Raw genomic sequence first — 27,018 nt, forward strand, 5'->3', positions numbered from 1 at the left:
GATCATCTTAGGGTATATACTCAGTTGGACATATACTGCACATATCTGCTCCTTTGGTGAGAAGAAGAAATGAATTGGCATGGCCAGTTAAAGGCTTATGACTGTAAATTTAATGTGGCTGCTATGGGTTACTTCTGTATCAAACATCTGCTTTGTTCTGAACTGTTAGGGGACAGACAAAATGCCAGATCTGTAACAACAGTCTTTGGTTTGTCCTGCAAGACAATGCTATAAACTTAAAATTACATATTCAGAATAAATCCTGTTTTTTTATTGTATTGCTTGCAATACCCAATTTTATACTGTATGAATATCCTGAAATTAGTCTTTCTTGACTCAGACTCATTTCCATTGTCCTGTAGCATTAGAAGAAAAGGCCTTTTAAATCATGAAATATTTGAAGAGAAACCAGAGTATCATCTACATGAAGTCCTATCCTGGGGTGTAACTAGGAGTAAGACATACCTCCCAACTGTTTTGAGCGGGACAGTCCCGCTTTTGACAGCTCAACCCAATGTCACAGATTTGTACTGATAAATCCCGAGTTTCTCTTTGGTCTGCTGCACTGAACAGCCAGAAACAGATACAAAGTTTCTAACTTAATTGGCTCTTGGCAGACAGCAATAGAATAGATACTTGACATACTTTGTAACAGTTTGATAAGATAAGAACAAAGAATCATTTCACATTCATTTGCAAAACTGTAATAACATAAAAAACACAGAAATGTGTTCAAACTTTCAAAACCTGCCAAATTATGTAAAATGAACATGGTAATTGGGGGGGGGTGTAGTGGCCACAAAAATGGGCGTGGCCAAAAAAATCTCTACGCACGCCACATCTTTTAGTCCCTCTTTCTGTTTCCTCAATGTTGGGAGGTATGGTAAGATGCAGGGCCCTAAAGTAAAATGATGACATTTAAGGAGAGGAAATTGCCATTTTGCACAGGTATATTGTATTTTGGTGTTGCCATTTTAAATAAAACGGAATTGACGTTGGGACGGCAGGCTAAGCAATGTCAATTTGTTGAGAACTGAACTGAGTCCTTGCTCTGCATGATGAGTACAGGAAACTGACAAGTAACAGGTTGTTTTTATCTTGGAAGCCGCTGCTCCTTTAAGAGGAGTTGCGTAGCAACGCGTTGATTTCCCGGCCTGCTCAGGAAAGTCTGTGACTGGCGGACGGGCTAAGAGGCTGCACCTACAGACAGTGGCCTCTCGAAGGCAAGGCAAGGAGACTGGATTCGCTCAGGCTTTCTCGCAGCCTTATCGGCGCGTCCTGTTTTCGTTGTGAACAGTGAGAGAATGCACACTACACAGGCCTTAGAACGGAGCACTCCTAGATAGAGGCTCCCGGGACTCGTACATTCAGCTTTCAGGCCTCGCTCAGCCCCTATGTGAGTGTTCCGATACAAGGATGACAGTCGCGGCCCTCCACTGATATTGCCGCACGCTCTGTTTACGTTTGGAATTGGACATGGTGAGTGCAGAGAGCTGGGGAGACTGCATTCTGGAGATGGGCAACTGGAGCTCTTGCCACTAGGAACACCCTCATTTACTTGCCTTCTTTTTCCATTCCATAATCTGCCTTTGTGCTACCAAAACACTTTTGGGAACAGCTTACTTGTTGCTCTGTGCTAAACACCAATTTTCACATGTCCAGCCCATGTTCTGAGCAGCAGTGCCAACTGGAATTGATAAAGAACTGGACTTTCATACTCTAAGGGGCAGATTTATCAAGGGTTGAAGTAAATTCGAGGGAATTTTTGAAGTAAAAAAGTTCTCAGTAATTTTCGGATACTTCGACCATCGAATAGGATACTACGACTTGACTTCGATTCAAAGTAAAATCGTTCGAATATTCGATAATCAAAGTACTGTCTCTTTAAAAAAAGACTTCAATACTTCGCCAAATTAAACCTGCCGAAGTGCTGTGTTAGCCTATGATGACCTTCTACAGCATTTTTCTAAGTTTTTGGAAGTCAAAGTAAAATCATTCGGTCGATCGCTGAAATCCTTTGAATCGTTCGATTCGAAGTATTTAAACGTTCGATCGAATGATTTTACTTCGACCGCAGGATACTCAAATTTGATGAAAAAAACTTTGATTTCGATAGTTGAAGTATTTAAATTCGATGGTCGAATTTCGAAGTATTTTTAACTTCAAAATTCGACCCTTGATAAATCTGCCCCTAAATATTGTGTGTAATTATATATACAAAAAAACATAGCAATGGTGTCTATCTTTTCAGACACCATTGTTATATTTTTATATATAATTAGACACTATTTAGAGTATGGAAGCCCATACTGCCTGTTCTTTGTATCTCTCTGCGCCTTCAGACCTCGTGGGAGCACATTTCAGTGAGGTCTGAAGGGCCAGAGAGATATAATTAATCATAATCTAGAGAGTTAGCTGATGGGTTGCAGGACAGGGTACTGCCCCAGTTATTTCATTATCCTGTAGCTTAGTGCACTGGGCAACCATTTTAAAAGTACTGTTCATGCCAAAGCTGCCTACCTGCCGCTGAATACTTGGAGGTTACATGTAAATATAATTTTTTTAGTGCTACAGAATGCACCATGTGTTAATTGGCATTTAGATACTGTATAGAACTCTGCTTAGTTGCTTGTCAGGTGTAAAGTTCCATGTGTTAATTGGCGTTTAGGTATAAATGAACTCTGCTTAGTTGCTTGTCAGGTGTGATGTTTAGTTTTGCCAAACCTATAAAAAAAAAAAAAGGTCAGTGCGCTTGAGAAACTTTGCCCGTTTGGTATTTGTTTTTGGGAAAAATAAATCACTTTTTTTGCATCACAACTGACTTGGTGTGCTGCTGGTAATTTGACTTGACATATTTATGACCCCGTGGCAGGCTTGGGCCTTCCTGTTCAGCACCAGACACCACTGTTTGGGTGTCAATTTTTGGGAATTCGAGCTCTCCATTTCTAGTGCGCTTCTTAAAGAGAAACTTTTCCATTTCAAAGTTACAGTTGGTGAGGTTCATTTACCAAAGCAGTTCTTTGTGCAAAATTCAGACACAAGGTGCAGCACTTTCCAAAATTTCCAGCATAATAGTGATCACCCGCTCATGTGCACAGCATGTGTTGCAACTCAAATAAGCATCTGCTTTGGTAAATCACTTTTAATTTGCTGCACACCTTTTTCTTTATAATTGTCATAAAAGTAATTTCCATTATGGGGCACTGCCTCAATAATGGCACCAGGGTTTAATTATATAGTGTTCTTGGCGTTGCTTCCACAAAACCAGAGCTTTTTGTAGCATTGGCTGCAAGCTGTTTACCCCACTGGCAAGGGAACCTGCAACTTCAGAAGGAATTGCACTGCAGCAAATAAACACAAAGCACAAATAAACACATTTTGTTCACCATTTCAGAGTGCTGCAGTGAAATTCCTTCTGAGGCACCAGGGTTACATTTACTAAACACATGAATACAAGTCAGTTGTTAATTCCTGGGTTCCCTTGCATCTGTGTGTCCTGTGTTTGCTGTTGTTTATCAAGCTCAAAATCAGTACATCATCACCTTATAGACCACATCTTGATCTGCAATAGTGTCAGTTTTAAAATGTATGATCTTTAACAGTTAATCACCATTCTTTTGTCTCTGAAATGAAGAGTAAAACCATAAAACACAGGTTAGCACTAAAGTAACAGATTTTATAATCTGTATATAGGCATATTCACCAGCAATTTGTATCAACTGTTTCTCTAGTGTCTGCTCATCAGACCTCTTCTACTCACCCCAAGCCTGACCTTTCACATTAGGTTTAGGTGCAGTCTTTTTGCTTGTTTAGCATAATGTGTGTAATAATCTGTAGTTTCTTAACTTCATTTTGTTATAGGAGGAATCTTCCCCAAAATCATTGCTTGATATTACCCTGCTTTATATAAGCACTCATCTTGAAAAGTTTTGCGGGGAGAGGCAAGATGGAACCTACTGCTTACAAGATGCTGCAATATTTCCTCAAGAGGTGGCAGACCGATTGCTGCAGGCAATGGCTGTTCAAAGTAAGCTATTTTTAAATAATATGTGGAGGCATGCAAGTTGCGTCCATTTGTACTGCTTTGGTTTGTCAGTTTGATGCAGCCAAAGATTATTTTTGTTATTGCATGATTTATGATTCCATTTAGTAAGTGTAAAATGATAGGGCTTCATATTTTCACTACATAGGGTGTCCATATGCTCATCATTTATACATGAAAAAGAGTGTCATATTATACTGTAACTATGTGCCCTTCTGTCTGAAGATATCTGGCTACCTTTGTGTCTTTTTTTTTCTTCTCAGGACAGCTAAATGAAGTAACTGTAGGAATTTTCCGTGGGAACCAGTTGCGTCTGAAGCGTGCTTGTATTCGCAAGGCAAAGATCTCTGCTGTAGCTTTCCGAAAAGCTTTCTGCCACCATAAACTAGTTGAACTTGATGCTACAGGGGTTAATGCTGACATCACTATTACTGACATCATTAGTGGCCTCAGCAGTAGCAAATGGATCAGAGAGAACCTTCAGTGCCTGGTGCTGAATTCTTTGACTCTGTCCCTAGAGGATCCATATGAGCGATGCTTCAGCCAGTTGTCTGGCCTTCGTGTTCTGAGCATTACCAATGTTTTATTCTACAATGAAGACTTGGCTGATGTTGCTTCCCTCCCTAGACTGGAAAGCCTTGATATTTCTAACACTTCAGTTACTGACATTACTGCCCTTGTTGCCTGTAAAGACCGTCTAAAATCCCTTACTATGCACCATCTAAAATGTTTAAAGATGACAACCACACAGATCCTAGAAGTTATCAGGGAACTAAAAAGCCTCAACCATTTGGATATTTCTGATGATAAGCAGTTCACATCTGATATTGCATGCCGTTTGCTTGAGCAGAATGACATTCTTCTTCATTTGGTCTCATTGGATATATCTGGAAGGAAGCATGTTACAGATAAAGCAGTCGAAGCATTTATCAGACAGCGACCTCAGATGCAGTTTGTCGGTCTATTAGCCACAGAAGCTGGATATTCTGAGTTCCTTTCTGGGGAAGGGTGTGTGAAGGTGTGTAATGCAGAAATGTTGTAAAAGACCATTAATTTGTACTTCTCTTAATTCCATTAACTGTATTGTCTGTGTGTGTATCATAAATATATGTCCCACGAAGTACAGCACTCAATGGGTCTTGTACATAGAAAATTGGTTGTTTGTTTGTTTTGTTTTGTTTTTTTAAATTTACTTTGCATATACATTATAAAGTTTTGCAGGTAGGACCAGCAAAAAGAAATGAATATCCACATGAAAAACTGGAGCACTCACAGGACTTATGAATGAATTAAAAAAAATGTATTTTTGTTAGGGATGCACCGAATCCACTATTTTGGATTTGGCGGAATACCAATCCAAATCCTAATTTCCATATGCAAATTAGGACTGGGAAGGGGAAAACATTGTTTACTTCCTTGTTTTGTGACTAAAAGTCACGAGATTTCCCTCCCCGCCCCCTAATTTCATATACAAATAAGGATTTGGTTCGGCCAGGCAGAAGGATTCGGCCGAATCCTGCTGAAAAAGGCCGAATCCCAGACTCAGTGCATCCCAAGTTTTTGTCAACGTTTCAGTCCTGATAAGAAGATGAAGGTGGGCAGAGATTAAGAGCTCTGTATAAATAAACTCCACTACCCCCACTTTTAAAATGAGTGCATTCATTTGGGTTTGTGTAGAATAAAAAAGGGTCATAAACACAATATTTACTTCCAAGAATGGACCTATGTGATTCCAGAGTTTGAGATTTAGCTATAATAATCTGTCTTTGATTCACAGAGACCTTTTCCCAACCCCTTATGCTTACAAAATCTGCCGGCTCAACTGAATGTCGAAAAGGAGGTGTTTTTCCCCTTTCACGTCTAAATCAGATATGAAGTCTTGGACAAAAAGAGTATTTAAAGGCACCTGTATCTGGAAGATACAGATGACTTTAAGGAATGGGGAAAGAAAGTCTGAGCGCAAAAAATTTTCATCTCCTTAATCTGGTAACCAAAAGTCATGTGATTTTAAGGGTTCCTGCTGATAAAGGCTCCAATTTGGCTGTATCACAATCCAAATACAGGATTTGGTGCAACCCTAATAGAAAAACGAAAAACTCTGCTTAATACAGGTTTAGAAATGGAAATTGTTAATAAAAATAGTAGCATATCAGTTAAGAGTTAAGTTTGACTGGGTCTGTAGTGCAACATGCACTCCCTGTTTAAAATATGAGTTGTTATACAAAATGCAATATTCTGTTTTTTTTAAGGTGTCTGGAGAGGCAAACCAGACTCAGATTGCTGAAGCTCTCCGCCGGTATAGCGAACGTTCATTTTTTGTTCGTGAAGCTCTCTTTCATCTTTTCAGTCTGACTCATGTTATGGATAAAGCCAACCCTGAGATGTTAAAGGTATTGTTCCTCATTATGTTAAATGTATTCTTTGTAAATTGACTGACCATTTACTTTATTTAACATTTGTTATCCTTGCTTACTTTGCAGCTAGTTGTAATAGGCATGAGGAACCATCCAACAAATCTTCCTGTGCAACTTGCAGCCAGTGCCTGTGTTTTTAATCTCACCAAGCAGGACCTAGCAGCTGGCATGCCTGTTAAACTCCTGGCTGACGTCACACATTTACTTTTAGAAGCAATGAAACATTTTCCCAACCACCAACAGGTATAGCACAGCTTTAATATGACATGATCACCACTAAACTTTAACATGTTGGGGCTAATTTTATTGAATTTGAGGTATATTGCAGCCAGTTAGCTATTAGTTTTAGTCTTCTGCAGCAGCCATGGGTTATTGCACTGAATCAGTTTTGCCCAGTGTTCGTAAACAAGCCACAATCTGTGCACTTAAAGGAACAGTTCAATGTAAACATAAAAACTGGGTAAATAGACAAAATAAAAAATGTCTAACATAATAGCCAGAACACTACTTTCTGCTTTTCAGCTCTCTAACTCTGAGTAAGTCAGCAACTTCAAAGGGCTGCCCGGTAACCAATCAGTGGAAACCAAGAGAGCTGCAAATCAGGAAGTAGTATTCTGGCTTTTATGTTACACGTTCAGTTACTCCAGCCTTTATACATTACATTTTTGGCTAACTAACTATATTAGTTATTTTTTAGTTTTTTTATATTGCACAGCCTATCTATTTACCCAGTTTTTATTTTTATGCTGAACAATTCTTTTAAAACTGTTGTCAAGAGAGGACAATCAGATATTTAAGCAAATCAGTACACAGATATCTGGTCTTCATGAGCTTTAACTTTTAGGTATTTTCAGACTGTCTGCTTAATATACTTTTGTTAGTAGACGCCTTTAAATGTGATTCTGATATTCAACAGGATGAGTTAAATTCTGATCTAACTGACTGTGGAAATGTGACTTCTCTCTCTTATTCTCTATTCTAATATTTTTATGTTTTCTTATTGTTAGCCAACATTTACATTTAGGCCCATAAATATTTGGACAGACAACTTTTTTTCTAATTTTGCTTCTGTACATTACCACAATGAATTTTAAATGAAACCACTCAGATGCAGTTGAACTGCAGACTTTCAGATTTAATTCAGTGGGTTGAACAAAAAGATTGCACAAAAATGTGAGTAACTAAAACACAATCACTTCATTACTCACAAGTAACTGGACAAATTAAAAAACTGAAAATAAAATGTTCATTTCTAATACTTGGTTAAAAAACCCTTTGCTGACAATGACAGTCTGAATATCTTGAACTCATGGACATCACCAGATTCTGGGTTTCCTCCTTTTTAATGCTCTGCCAGGCGTTTACTGCAGAGGCTTTCAGTTGCTGTTTGTTTGGGGGCCTTTCTGTCCGAAGTTTAGTCCTCAACAAGTGAAATGCATGCTCAACTGGGTTCAGATCAGGTGACTGACTTGGCCATTCAAGAATTTTCCACTTCTTTGCTTTAATAAACTCCCGGGTTGCTTTGGCTGTATGTTTTGGGTCATTATGAAACCTCCTCCCAATCAATTTGCCTGCATTTAGCAGACAGTTTGCCTCTTAACCCCCTTAAGAATTCATTTGGCTGCTTCTGTCCTGTGTCACATCGTGGATAAACACTAGTTTCCCAGTGCCACTGGCAGTGACACTGCATCCGCCATATTTTATAGAGATGTGGTATGCTTTTGGATCATCATACTTTTTTCTTGCCATCATTCTGGTAGAGGTTGATTTTGGTTTCATCTGTCCAAAGAATGTTTTTACAGAACTGTGCTGGCTTTTTTAGATGTTTTTTTTTTTTTCCGCAAATTCCAATCTAGCCTTTCTATTCTTGATGCTTGCACCTTGCAGTGCACCCTCTGTATTTACTTTCATGCAGTCATCTCTTTATGGTAGACTTGGATATCGATACGCCTACCTCCTGGAGAGTGTTGTTCTCTTCACCATGGAAATGATTCTACGATCATCCACCACTGTTGTCTTCTGTGGATTTCCAGGTCTTTTTGTGTTTCTGCGTTTGCAGCTTAAGGATGGCTTGTTTCACCAGTATGGAGAGCTCCTTTGACTGCATGTTGTTTGTTTGCAGCAGAATCTTCCACATACAAGCACCCACCTCAAATCAACTCCAGGGCTTTTATCTGCTTCATTGATAATGACAATGAAGGAATTGCCCACACATGCCCATGAAATAGCCTTTAAATGAATTGTCCAATTACTTTTGAACCCCAGGTCCAATTACTTTTGAGCACCTGAAATGAAATGATTGTGTTAAAAAAAAAAAAGCTTTAGTTCCTTACATTTTTTATGCAATCTTTTTGTTCAACCCACTGAATGAAAGCTGTTCAACTGCATCTGAGTTGTTTTATTTAAAATTCATTGTGGTAATGTACAGAACCAAAATTAGAAAAAAGTTGTCTCTGTCCAAATATTTATGGGCCTCACTGTATGATATATTTTTGCCTAACTGTTTATGGCTCACATATCCAGACACCAAAGATAACTTTTTTTTTTTTTCATTTATTTATTTTTAGTTGCAAAAAAATTGTCTCTTGTCCCTGTGCAGTGACAGAATTCTGCAGGATGTTCCATTTAACAGGTAAGTGAAACCTTACATCTGCATGTTTGCAGATCAGTCTTGATCTGGCTTTGTTTTGATCTGTTTCAGATTTATTTATATGGGGATTCTGCTTGCTATTTCTGTTGCAATTATGCACTTTTGCAAAGTTATTCCACCTGAAACTAATGAAATCATAACATGCATGCCTAAATGACATTTTTAGTTGGAGCCTAGTGCCCCAATATTTCTTTGATTACTGTTACAGTCTACAGAAATTAGGCCAGGTGATACAAATAGCTATATGGCATATCTAGCTAATTACCTGACCCTTTTTTTAATTACATTTTTATGCTGCTATTGGAAAGCTGCTGCTCCTCTCATTCTGTCAGTAACCTTTTTTTTTACAAGGTTCTATTTGCAAGCTTGATAGAACAATAATAAACAATAGCAAACAGTTGTGCGGTACAGTGGTCTTTCTGTTAAAGCCATAATTTGAAGATCACATCAATTTGCCAACCAGGGTCTGCGCAACGAGAGATTGATCAAGCATTTTCAACCTTTTAGTAATAAAAGTAAATCAAGGGAGAGGAGGGGACAGCAGAGCATGGGGTGGGTATGCAACTCTTTATTTTCTTTTTTTTCATGGTATTGTGTAACGTTTTGCTTTATGTGTAAGGGTGAAGACACACATAGCTACTAGTAGCAGCTACCTGTCACAACTGCAAAACACCAGAAAATACACTGCCATAGACAATGCTGAGAATAGCCTCTGCTAAAACACACTTTGAGACAGTTATCAGTATATTATCATCATTGTTTATTTTTGTAGCTGCTGCTAGTAGCTCCATGTTTCAGCACCACAATGTCAGTATTATGGAGAAGCAGCTGATTATTGTGTCTTGTTTAATGTAAGATATATAGGTCTAATATACATTAGTCAGATAAACAGGTGAATATTTATCAGAATGATAAATACTGGCATTTAAGAAATACCTATAGACATCACATAAACAGTCTGAAAAGTATCTTAATTTCTACTTCTTTCCCAGGTTTGATGCAGCAAAGCTTGTAATGCAGTGGCTATGTAATCATGAGGATCAAAACATGCAGAGAATGGCAGTTGCAATTATCTCTATTTTGGCAGCAAAGGTTGGTTGCATCTCATGCGACTTTTATGATAAGAGAGTAGTTTTTTTGTATGACACTGTTAGTGTCTCCTCCACTTAATGCACTTATTAGCTGGTAGTGGTTTATTAATTCAGCCTTATATAGTATATATATATTGGTGTTTTTATCATTTTAGTTAGTTAGATTTGACACAATGTCAAATCATATATAATAACTAGTTTTATATGAGGTGTTAATCAGTTGTTTCTATAGTCCTATTCGCACATATTCCAAAAACTAGATCATTCCACATGGTGCTTTCACTCTATCAGGTCTCCTTTTTTACAGCATGTATATGTAAAGCTTATGCACCCATTTTGATCCATTCTGCCCATTGAGGATGCAATGAAGCAGAGCAGCATGACATCCATTTTATGGTCTGACCAAAATGCAAAATCTTTCAGAGAGGGTCAGCCTTCTGTATTCACAACACCAAAACGGTCCTTTAGAGGGTTATTTATGATCCACTGAAACGTAGGTGGGAATGTAGCAACAGTAGTTCTGATTGGCTGTAACATATAGACTAGGGGCCCATTTACTAATAAATTTCTATTTTTTTTCCATAAATTTCGAGTGGTTTTTCTATATCTCTTAAAAGCTCTAAAAATTTTATATTTCTGAAGTGTTAAAACTACAAAAACCTATAATGCAAAAATTTGCTATGTAAAAGTTGTCGAGGTGCAATAGAAGTCAGTGGGAGTTGCGCTGATCTTGGACTGCATTTAATCAATTCGGACTTTTAGAGGTTCTCAGATTATTTTTCACTAGGAATTGTCCGTAAAACTTGGATTTTTAGATGTTTGAGGTATTCTGATTTATTTATTTATTTATTTTTTAGAACATTGTTCAGCACTTTTTTTTTCGTTGTTACTTTTTATATTCAGATCTTTTAATAAATTTCATGACATTTGTGATTTTAGAGTTTGTTAGTTTAATCATAGTTTTAAAAACCTCTACAACCACTAAATATAATAAATAGGCCTCTAAGCTGATGGGGGACAAATAAGAAGTTGATCAAACAAACTTACTCCATTGCAGAGCGCGGGGAGGGGGGGGTGCTTTAAGGGGAAGAGGACAATTAAAGGCAATATTTTAAAAATGGTAGGAAACTTTTAATAGATTAAATCGGGAAAATTATTTTATTCATGGAGAGGAATTTGTGTCAATAGTTTTCACAGTGGTTCCTCTTTTTAATAGATCTTTGCTAGTATACGTTTGGGACCTGTTATCCAGAATGATCCGGACCTGGGGTTTTCCAGATAACTGATCTTTCCGTAATTTGGATCTTCATACATTAAGGGGCAGATTTATTAAGGATCGAATTGAAAATTAGAATTTTCAAAAACATTTTTTTATGGTCAAATCTCTCAAATCTGAATTGTGAATTATCCAAACTCGATTCGAGTTTTAATTAGAATTTTGAGATTGATCATAATCTGGCCCTTTAAGAACTCGAATTCTACTATTCGCCACCTAAAACCTGCCGAGTTCATGGATAAGTCAATGGGACCAATTTGGTCATGTTCGTAGCCTTTCTGACATTCAAGTTTTTTTCAGAGAAAAATCTCGAATCAAGTTTATTCTAATTCGATTCAAATTCGATTCCAGTTTTCGAGTGGTTAAAATTTGTGAGTTTTAAAAAATTGGGTTTTTTTTTTATTAAATAACCCCCAATCGAATTTCGAGTATATTCGAATTTAAAGGAGCTTAAAATTTTTTACATGAATTCAGAATTCAACCTTTGATAAATGCGCCTCTACTAGAAAATTATGTAAACATTAAATAACATAAACATTAAATAATCCCAATAAGCAGTTTTTCGTCCAATAAGGATTAAGGATATATTAGTTTGGATCAAGTACAAGATGCAGTTTTATTATTACAGAGAAAAAGGAAATAATTTTTAAAAAGTTGGATTATTTTAATAAAATGGAGTCTATGGGACTCCATTTTACTTAATTCGGAGCATTCTGGGTAACGGGTTTCCAGATAACGGGTCCCATAACTGTTGTTCTTTGTAAAAATTTAAAAACATGCTTTTATCACAGTTTTTTTTAAATTATTAAAGCTCTCCACTGAACAGACTGCCCAGCTTGGAGCAGAGCTATTCATTGTCCGGGTAAGTATCTACATTGTGTTTAGATTTGTTTCTGTACATGTATACTGTTTTTATTAACACACCAGTAGTGTGGCCACATTTATTATGTAAACAGTTGTCAACTGCTAAATGAGAATGAACAATCATTAGACTACAAATCGTGTACCTTTATAAACCATTCAAGTGTAAAGTATCCTTATAAGTGGAAGATTTTTATTGATTGGGCCAGCCAAAACTGAATGGAAGGTGGTTTTGGTTTATCTACTTCATAAGGAGTGCTTTTCTGGCATAGAACATATCCTGGCTATGATACCAACTCTTTCCCAATATTTATTGATCTTGGGACATCTCCACATCATATGAATGTACCCAACTGCCTGTTGCCGACATTTTGGCCAGTGTGCTTTGTTTACCTAGACGTATCAGTGTAATGTGAAGTCTGTGCATCACCTTAAACTGGATGAGCCTGTCTCTAGTAGCAATGAGATGTTAGTATACTTTTCCTTTGCTCTCCTCCCATTTTTCTGCTGTTAAAGTTGGGATGTCTATGTGCCAGTTCTCATACGCTTTGGCAAATGGTGAAGAGGTTGTGGAGAGCAAGTTTCCATATAGTTTGGTCATTTTTTTGGGGGTCGGCGATTTAAGGGTCTCTAGGAAGGGGGGTACAACCAGTTCCACTCTGGATGATGCAAATTGTGCTATGAAGGCATGCCTGAATTGCAGGTATGCTAGTTGGTTGATTTGGACCCTGGGATTAGACTGTAGCATTTGTTCTCTAGTAAGCAGCTGTCCTTCTGGCACTGCATTCCCCAATGTCCTGATCCCAGCCCTCGACCACCTCATATAAACGTAAAAGTTGTTGGAAATGAGGTAGGTGTGAGTTGCCCCATGTAGGCAGATCAGCTTTGGGCATCGGGTTTCGGAGCCGGCTGACAAGAAACGGTTGTATCAGTTGCAGGTCTGTTTTTTTCCTGTATGGTATGTGTTTCAGAGTTTCTGCTGAGCCTGCCAGAGTGGCCTGCAATTGGAAATTGGGGTTGTCGGCGTCTGGCTTTAACTACCAGCTTACATAGTACAGTTGAGAGGCTAAAAAGTAGTATTGTAGGTCTGGAAAGCCTATTCCACCTTCGTTAATTGGGGCCTTCAGTTTAGATTTGACGAATCTCTGGGATTTCTTACCTCATATGAACGAGGATTGGGCCTGTTCAATATACTTAAACACTGATTTTGAAGTGTATATATAGGGGAGTTATGTAGGATATAGAAGAATCTGGGCAGATAGATCATTTTTATTAAATTAATTCTGCCCCATATTGTTAGGGGAAGATTTTCCCATAGCTTGAGTTTGATTATCATGTTTTCTGTAATCGGGGTAAGATTTAGCTCCGAATAGCTGGTGCTATCCCTTGCGATTGTGATACCAAGGTATTTAAAGGAGTTTACCCATCTCTGGGGGGATGAGGGATAATTGTTTGGGTCTATACCTTCATCCACTGGGAAGATGCTGGATTCTCCCAATGTTTGCGTAGCCCCGAGTACATTCCAAACTCATATGTAATTGCTAGCATTGCCTGTAGCGAGTGTTCAGGTTAGTTCAGGTATAATAGTACATCGTCCGCATACAAGGAAATACGTTACTCCACCATTCCCAAGTGCATACCAGTTATCTTATGGGCTGTGCGTATTAACAAAGGGGGCATCCATGGCAGGTGCCCAAAGTATTTTTACTTTTATTGTATGGGTTTCTTTTTTGTGTTTTTATTCCTTTAGCAACTGCTCCAAATTGTAAGACAAAAGACAAGTCAGAATATGGTGGACACCACGCTAAAGTTCACCCTAAGTGCTCTGTGGAATCTTACAGATGAATCCCCAACAACCTGCCGTCACTTTATAGAAAACCAGGGCCTGGAGCTCTTCATGAAAGTTCTTGAGGTAGAAATTTTTGGATTTCCTGCTAGGTTTGTCCAATTACACTGAATTGTTGTTGAGTTGAGATGAATTTAATTCATGTTTCTTTTCTTAACTTAGACTTTTCCGTCAGAGTCCTCCATTCAACAAAAAGTATTAGGTTTATTGGTAAGATCTTTATATATATTTTTGTATTTTATACATTCTGATTTTCTGCGCTAATAATTATGCTTTTGCCCCTGCTCGCAAAGACTAGCAATTATTACCAGCACTTGGCACTTAACACTACAACAATACAATGTGTGTGTGGATGCAAATTATTTAGGGTTAAACAAAAAGTTCACCTTTACATTAATTACCATTATGAATATTCCATTCTGCTAGGATAACAAGGTAACCATTGAAATTGTAAGAGAGCTGCAACAAGCAAGGAATAAAACACACAAAATGATGGCCAATTGCAAATTATCACAAAGTGGTACATTTTTATGCTTCCCAGATGCCCATATCAAAATTCACAACTAGGGTGCAAAATTCTGGGGGGGGGGTTCTGATGTCTGTGGTTAATGCACTGATGAAGTAACAACAATGTTGAGTAGGCATTGATTCATTTTGTGCATTTTATGTTTAAAGATAAAATAACTCCTACTCAGATAAAACAATAATCTAATTTTTGCAACAAAAAAAACAAAGCTTTTGGATAAACATTAGTGTAACAATTTGATATTGGAGATTGGAGAAAAAGATGATCAACTGCCTACTGGGCGGGTTTTGGTACAAAAACAGAAATGTATGCATTTTGATGCTGAAGGCACTGCATTGGCCCTTTCTCCACCAGCGATGGTTCCACTAGGCTACAGGTATGGATTAAAGCTTTTTATGAAGAATCAAACAGAACTCGCATTGCACTTGTATCACACCCATACTAAAAAGTTTAGCTCCAAATATGAGATTGGTAAATGGGCGAAATAAGAGATATAATTTAGATTGATATGACTGTCTCCCAATTGCACATCTAAAGGTGGAGTTATTTTGTTTGTTTTGTTTTTTTTCAGAATAACATTGCAGAGGTGAAGGAGCTCCATTCCGAGCTCATGTGTAAGGATTTTATTGATCAGATCAGCAAGCTGCTACATAGCGTGGAAGTAGAAGTCAGCTATTTTGCGGCTGGAATTATTGCACATCTTGTATCTCGAGGAGAAGAGACTTGGACATTAAGTTCCAGCTCAAGAGAAACACTGCTAGAGAAGCTGGTCAGATTAATATTTGTTTTACTTGATCAGAATACAAAGATTTACTGTACAGGAAAGAACATCATTTTAGGTGCCTGTTATAACAACTTCGCTCTCTCTCGCATTTTATTGTTGGTATGCTTTTATTATACAGAGAAAACTCCTTCAGTGTGTTAAATTACCTAGTGTTTCTGTGTGCCAACTTGAGCATCACCTTGCATTTACTGCATATCGTCACTTCTGTCTGTTTGCTTTTGCAGCATTCTGCTATACTCAGCTGGCCAGCACCAGAGTGTGAAATGGTTGCCTACAGGTAAGGGGTTAATAACAAAAGTCATTCTTTAATCTGTATAATATTGTGTGGGGGGGCGGGTTGTATTTTAAAGTGATTATTCACCTTCCAACACTTTTTTCAGTTCAGTTGGTTTCAGATTGTTCACCAGAAATAAAGACTTTTTCCAATTACTTTCTATTTTCTATGTCTGACCATTTTTCTAATATTGAAATGTAAGTCTTATTTTTCATGGTTGCTAATACTCCAGAGATGCTGCTGAGAAATGTATCAACTAAATGTTGCAAAATTTTAACAGTTAAGAATCTGCACCTGAATCACCAAGCTGCCAGACTCAAGCACCAGAGACAGGAACCATACAATTTAAACTTAGATTTTGGAAAAACTGTAAAAAATGGAAACCAATATGGGAAAAGTCTTTATTTCTGGTGAACAATCAGAAAACAACTCAATGGAAAAAGTATTTGGAAGGTGAACAAACCCTTTAAGGATATTTTTTTCATATTGTTTTACTGTATTAATTTAATCTGAATTTTACCACTTTATTAATTTGGCTAAGCTGACAGCTAGTATAGAATAGCAGCCTTGTGACATACATTGACAAAGCTTGTTACGTGTAGGGCTGTTCACAATATCTAAATAAACATGGAAACATCATGGTGTATCAAAAGGCTGTTGTTTTCTGCTCATCATAGAGTTGATACTGTAATTTACAGAACCACAATTCTTTGATAGGCTACTACCGGTATATTTTGTATTTTAAGTAGAAAAGTCAAGTGATATGGCTACAATGCCACCTAAGTGTGTATAGTCTTGAATAGAAGTCTTGTGCACCCTTAACTGTTACTTAGCTATTCAGATAGTGTCCCTTTTCAGTAAAGTACAATGGGCATGTTTAGAATGTTGTCAGTTACATTGCCAAATTGAAATAATTTTTGCACTGTTTAGCTGTTTTGTAGTAACCAAACAAAAGCCATTGCAAATTGAATTAAAATTGGAAATTCACCATACAAAATATTAAAATATTTTCTATTATATCAGATTTTTTGTGGTTGAATAAATAGATGTGTTCCTTAGAATTACAAAGCAGTTCTATGCTCATATGTATCAACGGTGTACTGAGCTTTACAAATTATGGAATGTAGACCTCCCAGAGCAATAGAATTAGTTACAGGTGAAGATTCATGATCCAGACATGTGTTTTGTTCTTATTGCAAATGAAGGCAGAGAATGCCAGTTGTCAGTTATTTTATTTCAGAACCCAGTCGCATTTTCTGCCTTCATTTTTAATAATATAAGTGGATCTACTCTTAATGTATGCTTATTAAAAATGATGACATGCAAGATGACCAACAATTTTTTTTTTTTTTTTTCACACCATAGAGTGAGCACAATTTTGTAACTTCAAACTTATTGGACTGTTATGTGAAGTCTCCGCTCTAACATTTGCAAATGGCTCTCATTTCAGGTCCTTTAACCCCTTTTTCCCACTCCTGGCATGTTTCAGGACGCCCGGTGTTCAGCTCTGGGCAGTGTGGGCAATGCAGCATGTGTGTAGCAAAAACCGTATGTACTACTTTTCATTTTTACTTTTTTTCCTCTATTGCACATTCTTATTTGTCTATTGTTTTTGTTCCCTATAATAGCCATGCAAAGCTTAATTTTCAACAACCAAAATGCATAGCACTTGATCTATGATTGTTGCCTAAAAAAAACAAACCCCCCTTGCACATTGTTACTGAAATACAGTCAAATGAAACAGTTTGGGAACCCCAATAAATTCTGGAGTTTTGTTTATCATTGGCTGAGCTTTCAAAGTAGCAACTTCCTTTTAACCTTTTGAATGCCACAGAACGTAGATTCTATGTTCTGCAGCACTTCCTGGTTTGGATGAAGAGCGGCTTCTAAAGTCACTTGCTCCATTCCTTTAATATCCTCTGCTCCTAGGCAACGAGCAGAGCGGGGGTTCGCTGCAGGATTTAACTGAAAGTCGGCTGATCTCTTTTCCCCAGGTTAGTGTAACACTAACACACACAAACACACACTTATTACACTATTGCACACTTAGATTCATACTTGCACACACTCACATATACATTTTTGGGGATTGGGGGGGTTACACACACTTGCACACACACATACACAATTTACCAGTTGTACTGTCACGGCCGGCACCCAATACCAGAACAAATGCCAAGGACCCTGGTCTCGGCTCGGCTTCACCAGTAGTGTAACCACCTTTGGGCTTCGGGAGGAGCCCTCAGCTTAATTGTGTGCCACCTGGACTTAACGAGGGGGTACAAGGCGAGGTGTTCTGGCTGGCAAAGGGGCACGACCGGATAGCAAGAGTCTTTGGGCAGAAGGTCAAGGACAAGGTGTCTGGTGGAAACGGAACAGACTGGAACAGGACAGGCAGATAACAGAATCGTCAGGCAAGCAAGTGGTCAAAACCAGATAATCAGGCAGACTGCATAAGGTAGAAGGATGGTCGGACAGGCTGGGTCGAGGCAGGCGGATATCAGAATAGTCCGGCAGGCAAGGGTGGAACCGGGTTGTCAATCAAGGGGTTAAGCAGGAAGAGTTGTCGTAGGCAGGCAAGGGTCAGGATACAGAATGCAGAAAAGTCAGCAACAGGCAGGGTCAAACACGGATAATCAGTCAGGATAGCAAATTCAGGAACAGGTAGCACAAAGCTCAGAAAACCACAGGATCTGATCCTATAACGGGCACTGGCTATAGGTCTGAATGGGCCTTAAATATGGTCAAAGTTCGCGCCAAAACGTGCGTCAATTGGCGCCGGCAAGGGGAAGACAGGAGCGGTGCAGCGGGCGTCCACGCCGAGGACGCGGCGTGGACCCCGCTGCCCACTAGACTACCAGGGTAGGCTTCTTACATGTACACACACATGCACATATGCTGTTTTATGGGGGGGGTTCTTATCGCATCGTTGTTTTTTTGGCTAAAAAAAATGTTTAAATGCCATTGCGAATAGCGTATTCGCTAACCGTACTGAGCAATACCTTTTGTATGTTATTTCGGTGATTGTAATGCAATTTTGTGGATTTTGGTGCCTTTTTAGCCATGTTATTGCATTTTCAACTCTGCATAGGTGTTGCTTGCTTTTTTCTGTCCGTAAAACCTATTTTGCCAAGCTAAAATATTCAAACTGTGATTCTGATGCCTTATTACACTAGTCTGGGGGAAAAAAACATTGATTTTTTTTGTGGTTGTATTGGATTTTATTAATTTATTTGCATTTTACACTTTTCTGTCTTATTTTGTTTTGACTTGTAAATTTTATCTACTATATATCCATATGTGTGCCACATAGTTTGGTAAATCTATGCATATTGGGCATCAAAGTGTTCAGTAGACCCCCGGGCGTACATATTTAGGATGTTTTATGCTGATATGTTACAAAATGCAGGGCATAAAATGGGGTAAAATTCAAGCTTTGTGACGATTTCCTAAACCGTTACGTTCATCATAACTTTACAGTTTGGCAGTTTGCAGTAGAAACACATATTTACCCATATTGGATTTGTCAGAATGTGTACTTTTGGAAAATATATGGCTTACTAGGGTCTCCATACTGTAAGCGGGTCTTATGGTGTATAATACACATACTGGGTTCTTGTATTGCAGCAGTGAGAGTGTCATACGTGAAAATTCATATGTACTACTTTCATTTGGGGGTCTCCGTATGACCCCTAGTTTGGTAAAACTTTTCATATCGGGCATCAAATTGTTAAATAGACCCCTGGTGTTCATATTTAGGATGCCTTTTTCTGGTACGTTACAAAATGTGGGGTGTATATAATGGGGTAAAATGCAAGCTTTGTGACTATTTTCAGAGATTTCAAAAAAAGCGTTATGTTTAGCATAGCTTTGCGGTTTGGTAGTTTGCAGTAGAAAGATGTTATTACCTGCTTTAGATTCATCAGAATGTGTACTTTCGGAAAATATATGGTTTTCTAGGGTCTCCTCACTGTTAGGGGGTCTCACTGCACATAATACACATACCAGGTGCTTATATTGTGGTAGCCAGTGTGTCATACATGAAAATTCATATACACTATTTGAACTTGGGGGATCTCGGTATGCCACCTAGTTTGTTAAATCTATGCATATTGGGCATCAAACTGTTTAGTAGACCCCTGTGTTGATATTTAGGATGCTTTATGCTGGTAATGATGCATGGACAATAAGATACTGGAAAGTTGAAGCTTTGAGGCAATTTTCAGTTATTTCACCAAAACCGCCAAATTTGGGAAAGCCTTGTGACTCAGTACTTTGAAGCAGAAAGGCATGGGTACCCATTTTAGATTCAGTAGAATGTGTACTTTCCAAAAATCTATGGTTTTGGGGGGTAAACATATATTTCTGTGTTTTTACCCCCACAAGAATGCCGACAATGTGTTTATTATTCATTAGCTGAAGTAACCCACAGGACTATTTGTATGTGCTAACTTCATTTTGGGGCCTCTAAATGCCAGATACTTTGGTAAACCTATGCACAGTGGGCACCAAACTGTTTGGAGGACCCCTGGCAATCATACTTTGGGTGCTTTTTTGTGGTACGTAATGATACATGGGCGATATGATGCTGTAAAGTTGAAGCTTTGAGGCAATTTTCAGATATTTCACAAAAACTGACAATTTTGAGAAAGCCTTGCATCTCTGTAGTGTGTAGCAGCAAGGCATGGGTACCCATTTTAAATTCGGTTGAATGTGTACTTTCCAAAAATATATGGTTTTGGGGGGTAAAATTATTGTTCTGTGTTTTTACCCCACAAAAACTGCAGTAAATGTGTTGATTTTTCATTAGCTGAAGTAAAGTCCTGAACAATTTGGATGTGCTAACTTCATATTGGTGTCTCTAAATGCCAGATACTTTGGTAAACCTATGCATAATGGGTATCAAACTTTTCAATGGACCCCTGGTTTGTGGCGTGTGTCCAGAAAGGGCTTCTTTCTCATCACACTGCCATACAGATGTTATTTGTGCAAATTGTGATGAATTGTAGAACAATGTACAGATATACCTGCAGCAAGATGTTCTTGCAGGTCTTTGGAGGTGATCATTGGGTTGTCTGTAACCATTCTCACAATCCTCCGCATATGTCGCTCCTGTATTTTTCTTGGCCTGCCAGACCTGGCTTTTACAGCAACTGTGCCTGTGGCCTTCCATTTCCTGATTACATTCCTCACAGTTGAGATAGCTTTTGTAAACTTCCCCTAAACCATGATACTGAACAATTTTTGTTTTCAGATCTTTTGAGAGTTGCTTTAAGGATCCCATGCTGTCATTCTTCAGAGGAGAGTCAAACTTGCAATTGGCCACCTTAAATACCTTTTCTTATGATTGGACACACCTGCCTATTGCCAGTAATCAGTATTGAGCAGTTACATGCATTCAAATTAGCAACATTACAAGGGTATACAAATTTTCGTACAGCCAGTTTTTCACATATGATTTCATTTCATACAACTGAATACTGCTTCACTAAAAATCTTTGTTCAGAAAACACCCCAGTACTGAGATGTTCCTGGGAAATGAAACATACCACTGTTCTCTTTTTTGTTGAAAGTTATTATGCAGTCTGTGAGGGGTTCCCACACTTTTTCATATGACTGTACCTGTGATGCATTTAAATGCATCAAACCTTTTGCTAACAGGCAACAATTGCGTGCTAAATTGAACTTTGGCATAAGGCAAACAAAAAAACCTGTTTTCATTCCCTGTTCTGCCCTTTTCAGGCCTCCATCTCCCCTTCCCTTAGAGGTATTCTAGCCCTGTAGGATCTATTCAGGGTGACCTGATAGAAGACCAGAAGGACTTGGATTTAAGTCTTGTTCTCACGATAACCAATTCAGTCTTTTTTATGTATTCGAATGAAAAGTGTACTTTCATATCTATTTCACTAGCTTGTTTAAGCAATATGTAATTTCAAAGTAAATCCAATTTTCCAATTAAATAAACGGTATTGACAAAACATGATCATATTCATGTTTGTATCATATGACGGTATTGACAAAACATGATCATATTCATGTTTGTATCATATGTGGCATATTTATTATGCTATGTATTTTGCTGAAATAGTGTAAAAAGCAATGTAAAATAAATGGCAAATGAATCTAGGTGTGTGTAATGTTAATAATTTTGCGAACACCAGATTTGCTGTCGTTATTTCACATTGTTTCTGGCGGTCACTCCTAAAAATTTGACTCTGTTTTTAAATAACGAAGCCTGGCAATGTGTGGTGTATTATCCCACTGTTTTTTACACAGCATAATAAATATGCTGTTATAACTGTAAACCTCACCCATACTTTCACTCTCTCTCTCCAGCTGTAAGATACTGCAATATGCTGATCGATGAAGGTGGTCTGGTCAAATTGCACCGTATTAGAGACCACGTGTGTGCTGATCCTGATGTCCTGCGCATTACCATTGCCATCCTGGACAACCTAGACAGGCACCTGAACAAACATGGCAATCCTCCCTGCCCAAAACCACCATTTACCAAGTAACACAGAACCCAGAAGTCTGCTTCGACTGATAGGATTAAGTCTGGATTTACGTGTTGCTTGTGTTCAAAATTGTATTTTAAAGTGAAAACTGATTTAATGGAGAAAGAAGAAACAAAACTGAATGCTTGCATAATCTGGACAAATGTGCATATAAGTAAGCAGTGTTTTTGACTGGGCAATGTTGCACAAATTCACCCTATACACAATTATTTCTGTATTTGTACATTCAGCAATTTGCACTGATGCCAGAACTGGATGTGATTTTTTCCACTGACCTATTCATGCTGGAATAAGGATGATACAGTCTCTCCGTTTGCTTCTGCTGGATTTCATTAACATTTTCTGTTATAGTTGATTCCAACTGCTGCTGAATTCCTTGTTTTAGACTGTACCATAAGCATTTGACGTGCATGAAACTTAATGGACCCTGGATGCAGTACCTTGTTTTTTTCCTCTCCAATATTTTTGTAAAATACATATTTGAACTAATCCACTCATCTTCCCAGACTACCCATATGTTTGCACTGATATGTCTTAAAATCTTAAATTCATGAAGTTTAGTTGGTTAGAAAAGGTTAGTTATAGTCTTCACAGGACATGCATCCACTTGCAGTATCCATCCCCAACTCATATAGAAGAGGGATGCTATGGGCTGTAGTTCTGTGACACCTGGAGGACCAGATAATTTCTACCATGTAATAACATGACCAATAAATATGGCATACAGGACGTTTGGCATCAAGGTTATGGCTCAGGTAATGTCCTCAGCGACTTTGAAAGCAGAACATTTTTTAATGAAGCTCTAATTGTAAGAGGCACATTTATCAAGGGTCGAAGTCCAAATTCATGTGAGTTTTTTAAACCTCCCATAAACTCAAATAAATTTGAAATTCAACCCATCGAAATGTATTAATAAAATTGAATTTTCATAGCTCGGACGAACTCAATTGACCCAAAAACTCGAATCAAATTAAAAAAACTTGATTCGAGTTTTTTTTGGAGAAGTCAGTAAACATCACCGAATTGATCCCTGGACCTCTCCCACTGACTTATACAGCAATTCGACAGGTTTAAGGTGGCGAATAGTCGAATTCGAGTTCTTAAAGGGCCAGAGTATTATAAATCTTGAAAATTTGAAGTAGAATTAAAACTTGAATCAAGAGCATTCAAACTTGAGAGTTTTGACCAAAAGCAAATTTGAATTTTCACTTCGACCCTTCATAAATCTGCCCCTAAGTGTTTTAATGTTCTTGATAACTTTTATCATGTTTTTGAACAAACACTTCTGATTTGTCATCATGGCTATGTCAATTTAATACAGATTTCATGGATATTGGTGCAATTTAGTGTCACATTCAAGCTAAGTATGCTGTAGTCCAGTAACTATTTAGTAAAGACTTGCTAAACAGTTAAGATACCATTTAATGGTGATTTTTTTTTTTTTTTTGCTTCTAATTACTGGTGCTTTTATGCAGTCATATCTTGTATGGGACCATCTGGTGGAAATTGGGACTGTTTTTGTTTATTCCCACCAATGGTAGTTTGTGATCTGCTGCCTGGTGGGTATTTTTGTTTTGTTTCTCACATCTGGGCCCTAAAGGTAATTTGGCAATTGATTTTTATCAAGATGATGTTCTGAGGCAAAAACTCGAAACTAGCGCCTTGGTAAATCGTATTGCTGTTCTTATTCCAACAAGCGCAAATGCTAAAGCAATTGTGTCCAGCAGTGATTTGGCATCAGTTCAGTGTGATTTTAAATGCAGTATTAGAATTACATATCTCCATGCCCTATGTGGAGATTGTTCTCTGTTACTGGAGGAACACAATTTCTAGCAGAATTGTATTTCTTGCCTCCATATTGTATATAGGTGTTATTTTAAGACATTTTAGGAAAAAAATGCTATTTCCTTTTTGTTTTTGAATGGGATAAAAGTAATGTATATACATTTCCAGATAAGATCTGAGTTTAGGCATTTTTACATTTTAGCAGAATATGAAACTGTAAAGCGTATAATGTTTAATTTAACTGTAGAATATGATTATAAAACAAGAGTATTGAATGTTTGGATTCAACTGCTGCTGAAGGACTATTACACTTCCTATAGTATATATAAATAATAGAAACAGCCATGGGGGAAAATCTTGCACATGATCAGACCTTTAACTCAAGTTTAGTATAATGACACCGTCTTGTATGCTTTGTACAAAATGTGGCATCTTCATGAAATATCATCAAAATTATGTTTGTGCCTGAAAACCATAAAAAAAAATTGGAAAGTGTAGTTTCATGTAACCAGTGTACGTGTTTGCTGTATTAGGGGGTAGTTGTGCAGGTATACTCGAGGCAATAACACAATGTGAGCTCAGTGAAGACTGCAGAAAAGACTAACATTAATAGGCAGCTAATAATGGTGGAGAAAGCCCAACAACTGGTGATGTTATGTGTTTCCTTTTTTTTTTAACAAGGGGGTCAATATTTTTCCCACAGGTAAAGCATTGTTGCACAGACTCCCTTACTGAACAACATAGAATGCATTCTCCAATTACTATTTATTGCATTATAATACATTGATATATAAGCACACGTTTGATCTCCTCCTATATTATATTCTGGTATACTGCACATCATTTTGCATTCAAATGTTATACTATAGCCATATTTTTTAAAAATGCTTTACGATTTATGGTTAATCTGTAACATGTACAATTGTTCTTTTGCTACTTTTGTCTTTTATTAAACTTAATGTTAATGGTCTGATCCCCTTTCTGATTTATAATTATGTGCTTATTACACAGAGGCATTCAAGAAATCTGGATGCTTAAAGGGGATGTAAAGACAAAAAAATCAAATCCCATTTTTACTTTCTTTAATGAAAAAAGAAATCTATCTCCAATATGTTTTTTTTTTAGAGTAAAAGAAAATTCATATGAATTTGAAATGCGACCTTGATAAATGGACCTACAAAATATCTACAATCATATCTATTTGAGCTAATATACTTTAATTAAAAAATGTGTACTGTTTTTAGAAGAAACCTGACTGTATGCAGTGAAATTCCTCCCTTTGTTTTACTTGCTCTGACAGCTGAGGATAGGAGACTTCAGACGGTCCCTAACTGCTCTGCAGGGAAACAATCGCTTTCAAACAGCAGCCCCCTCCCCCCACACCTTACTTCCCAGAACTTGAGCAGCTTTGTTTATTTCCCTGTAGAGCAGCCAGCGATTGTGTAGATATTTGTACCCGCATACCCAGTGCAGTCTGTATATTCTGATTATTAATCACTCTTGCTCGATTAGCTTCTATGGCAGATATTATTTGACTTGTGCTGTTTTGATAATTTAAGACGATCCCTAAGCTTAACTTCCAAACTGAAGCCCAGACCACACTGAGCATGTGTGTGGTCTTGGTCTTGCAGAGATGTATAACAAAGTTACAAGATGACCCCCTGTGGCTAACTTTGAAAGCATAAATCATTTGTTTTATTAGGCTGCTGGTGCAGTAAGTTTATGTTTGGTATACAAAATACAGTGTTACTAGCATTATTCTAGACTTTAGTTTCCCTTTAAGGCCTAAACCACATGGGAGATTTTGATCAGATTCTGTTAGACTTAATGGGGTAGATTTATCAAGGGTCAAATAGTAAATTAGAATTTTCTAATAGTTTTTTTTGGTCAAAACTCACAAATTCAAATTGGCAATAATCCAAACTCGATTCAAAATTCGAGATTTATCAAACCTTTACCCTGAGAATAGTTTGAATTTGACTATTCCTCACCTAAAACCTGCGGAGTTCATGTATAAGTCGATGGGAGAGGTCCAGTGATCCATTTGAAGATGTTAATAGCCTTCCTGACATTCAAATTTTTTTTTAGAGAAAAAGCTTGGTTCGAGTTTAGTGGAATTGAATTTGATTAGAGTTTTCAAATATGCAATATTCGAGTTTTAGACAGTCACATTTTTTCTTAAATAACCCCCCAATCGAATTTTGAGCATATTCGAATTTATGAGAGTAAAAGAAAATTCATATGAATTCGAAATTTGACCTTTGATAAATGGACCTCTATATCTATCTGTGCTGAGACATGCACTTAATCCAAGAGGGGTTTGCAGGGGTAGGATTAGCTGCACTTTCCGCATGCTGCACTTTCCTGATGTTGCACTCACCGCAAGAAGCAGCAGACCCATGGGCGCAAGTACTAATTAGATGAGCTCTTGTGCCCCTTAGTGCTTGCACTTGAGCCCAGGGTAATTGTAAAGACCTCTCTGTTAGGGCCATGGCCCACTGGGAGATTTGTCGCTCACTCTGCAAACGACAAATCTCCCAAAAATGCTTCTACATTAGCAATAACTAAAATCACCTGTAGTAAAACCTATGAAACTTTGTGTGACTTCATGAGGCGTAGGTTATTGTCATTGGTGAAGCATTTGTTGCACGAAGTTGTGCATTTTTAGTGCAGGAGACGAATCTCCCCTTGACCATCACCCTTACCCACCTCATATAAATATTACAAGTGACCCTGAATTTAAGCTAGCGGGGGGGGTGGAAACTGGAGTTCCTGGAGCAAAGGCAAGTACAATAATAACATAAGGACTCCTTGGTGACTTATTAAAGGAACAGTTTAGCGTAAAAATAAAAACTGGATAAATAGGCTGTGCAAAATAAAAAATGTTTCTAATATAGTTAGTTAGCCAAAAATGTAATGTATAAAGGCTTGAGTGACTGGATGTCTAATAT

The 27,018-nt window shown here is 37.7% G+C and overlaps 1 protein-coding gene across 1 annotated transcript; it reads left to right on the plus strand.

The window, feature by feature from the left end:
• The first annotated feature begins 847 nt into the window (after window positions 1–847).
• zyg11b.S (zyg-11 family member B, cell cycle regulator S homeolog) lies at window positions 848–25,037 on the plus strand. The gene is made up of 14 exons (XM_018260911.2): window positions 848–1,479; window positions 3,862–4,027; window positions 4,306–5,060; window positions 6,292–6,432; window positions 6,523–6,699; window positions 9,024–9,088; window positions 10,099–10,198; window positions 12,285–12,335; window positions 14,085–14,246; window positions 14,343–14,390; window positions 15,278–15,475; window positions 15,715–15,767; window positions 17,215–17,312; window positions 22,101–25,037. The coding sequence occupies exons 1-14, from the start codon at window positions 1,477–1,479 to the stop codon at window positions 22,280–22,282; spliced, it is 2,199 nt and encodes a 732-aa protein (XP_018116400.1). The 5' UTR covers window positions 848–1,476; the 3' UTR covers window positions 22,283–25,037.
• The last annotated feature ends 1,981 nt before the right edge of the window (window positions 25,038–27,018 follow it).

This window comes from Xenopus laevis, chromosome 4S (assembly GCF_017654675.1).
Source record: "Xenopus laevis strain J_2021 chromosome 4S, Xenopus_laevis_v10.1, whole genome shotgun sequence".
NCBI classification, from domain to species: domain Eukaryota; kingdom Metazoa; phylum Chordata; class Amphibia; order Anura; family Pipidae; genus Xenopus; species Xenopus laevis.

What these genes read in the sequence shown, in the direction of transcription:
- zyg11b.S (XM_018260911.2), top strand. An exon ending in CCAACCCTGAGATGTTAAAG is followed by an intron (nt 6,433 to 6,522) that starts GTATTGTTCCTC and finishes CTTACTTTGCAG; the next exon opens with CTAGTTGTAATAGGCATGAG. An exon ending in AAACACTGCTAGAGAAGCTG is followed by an intron (nt 15,476 to 15,714) that starts GTCAGATTAATA and finishes TTGCTTTTGCAG; the next exon opens with CATTCTGCTATACTCAGCTG.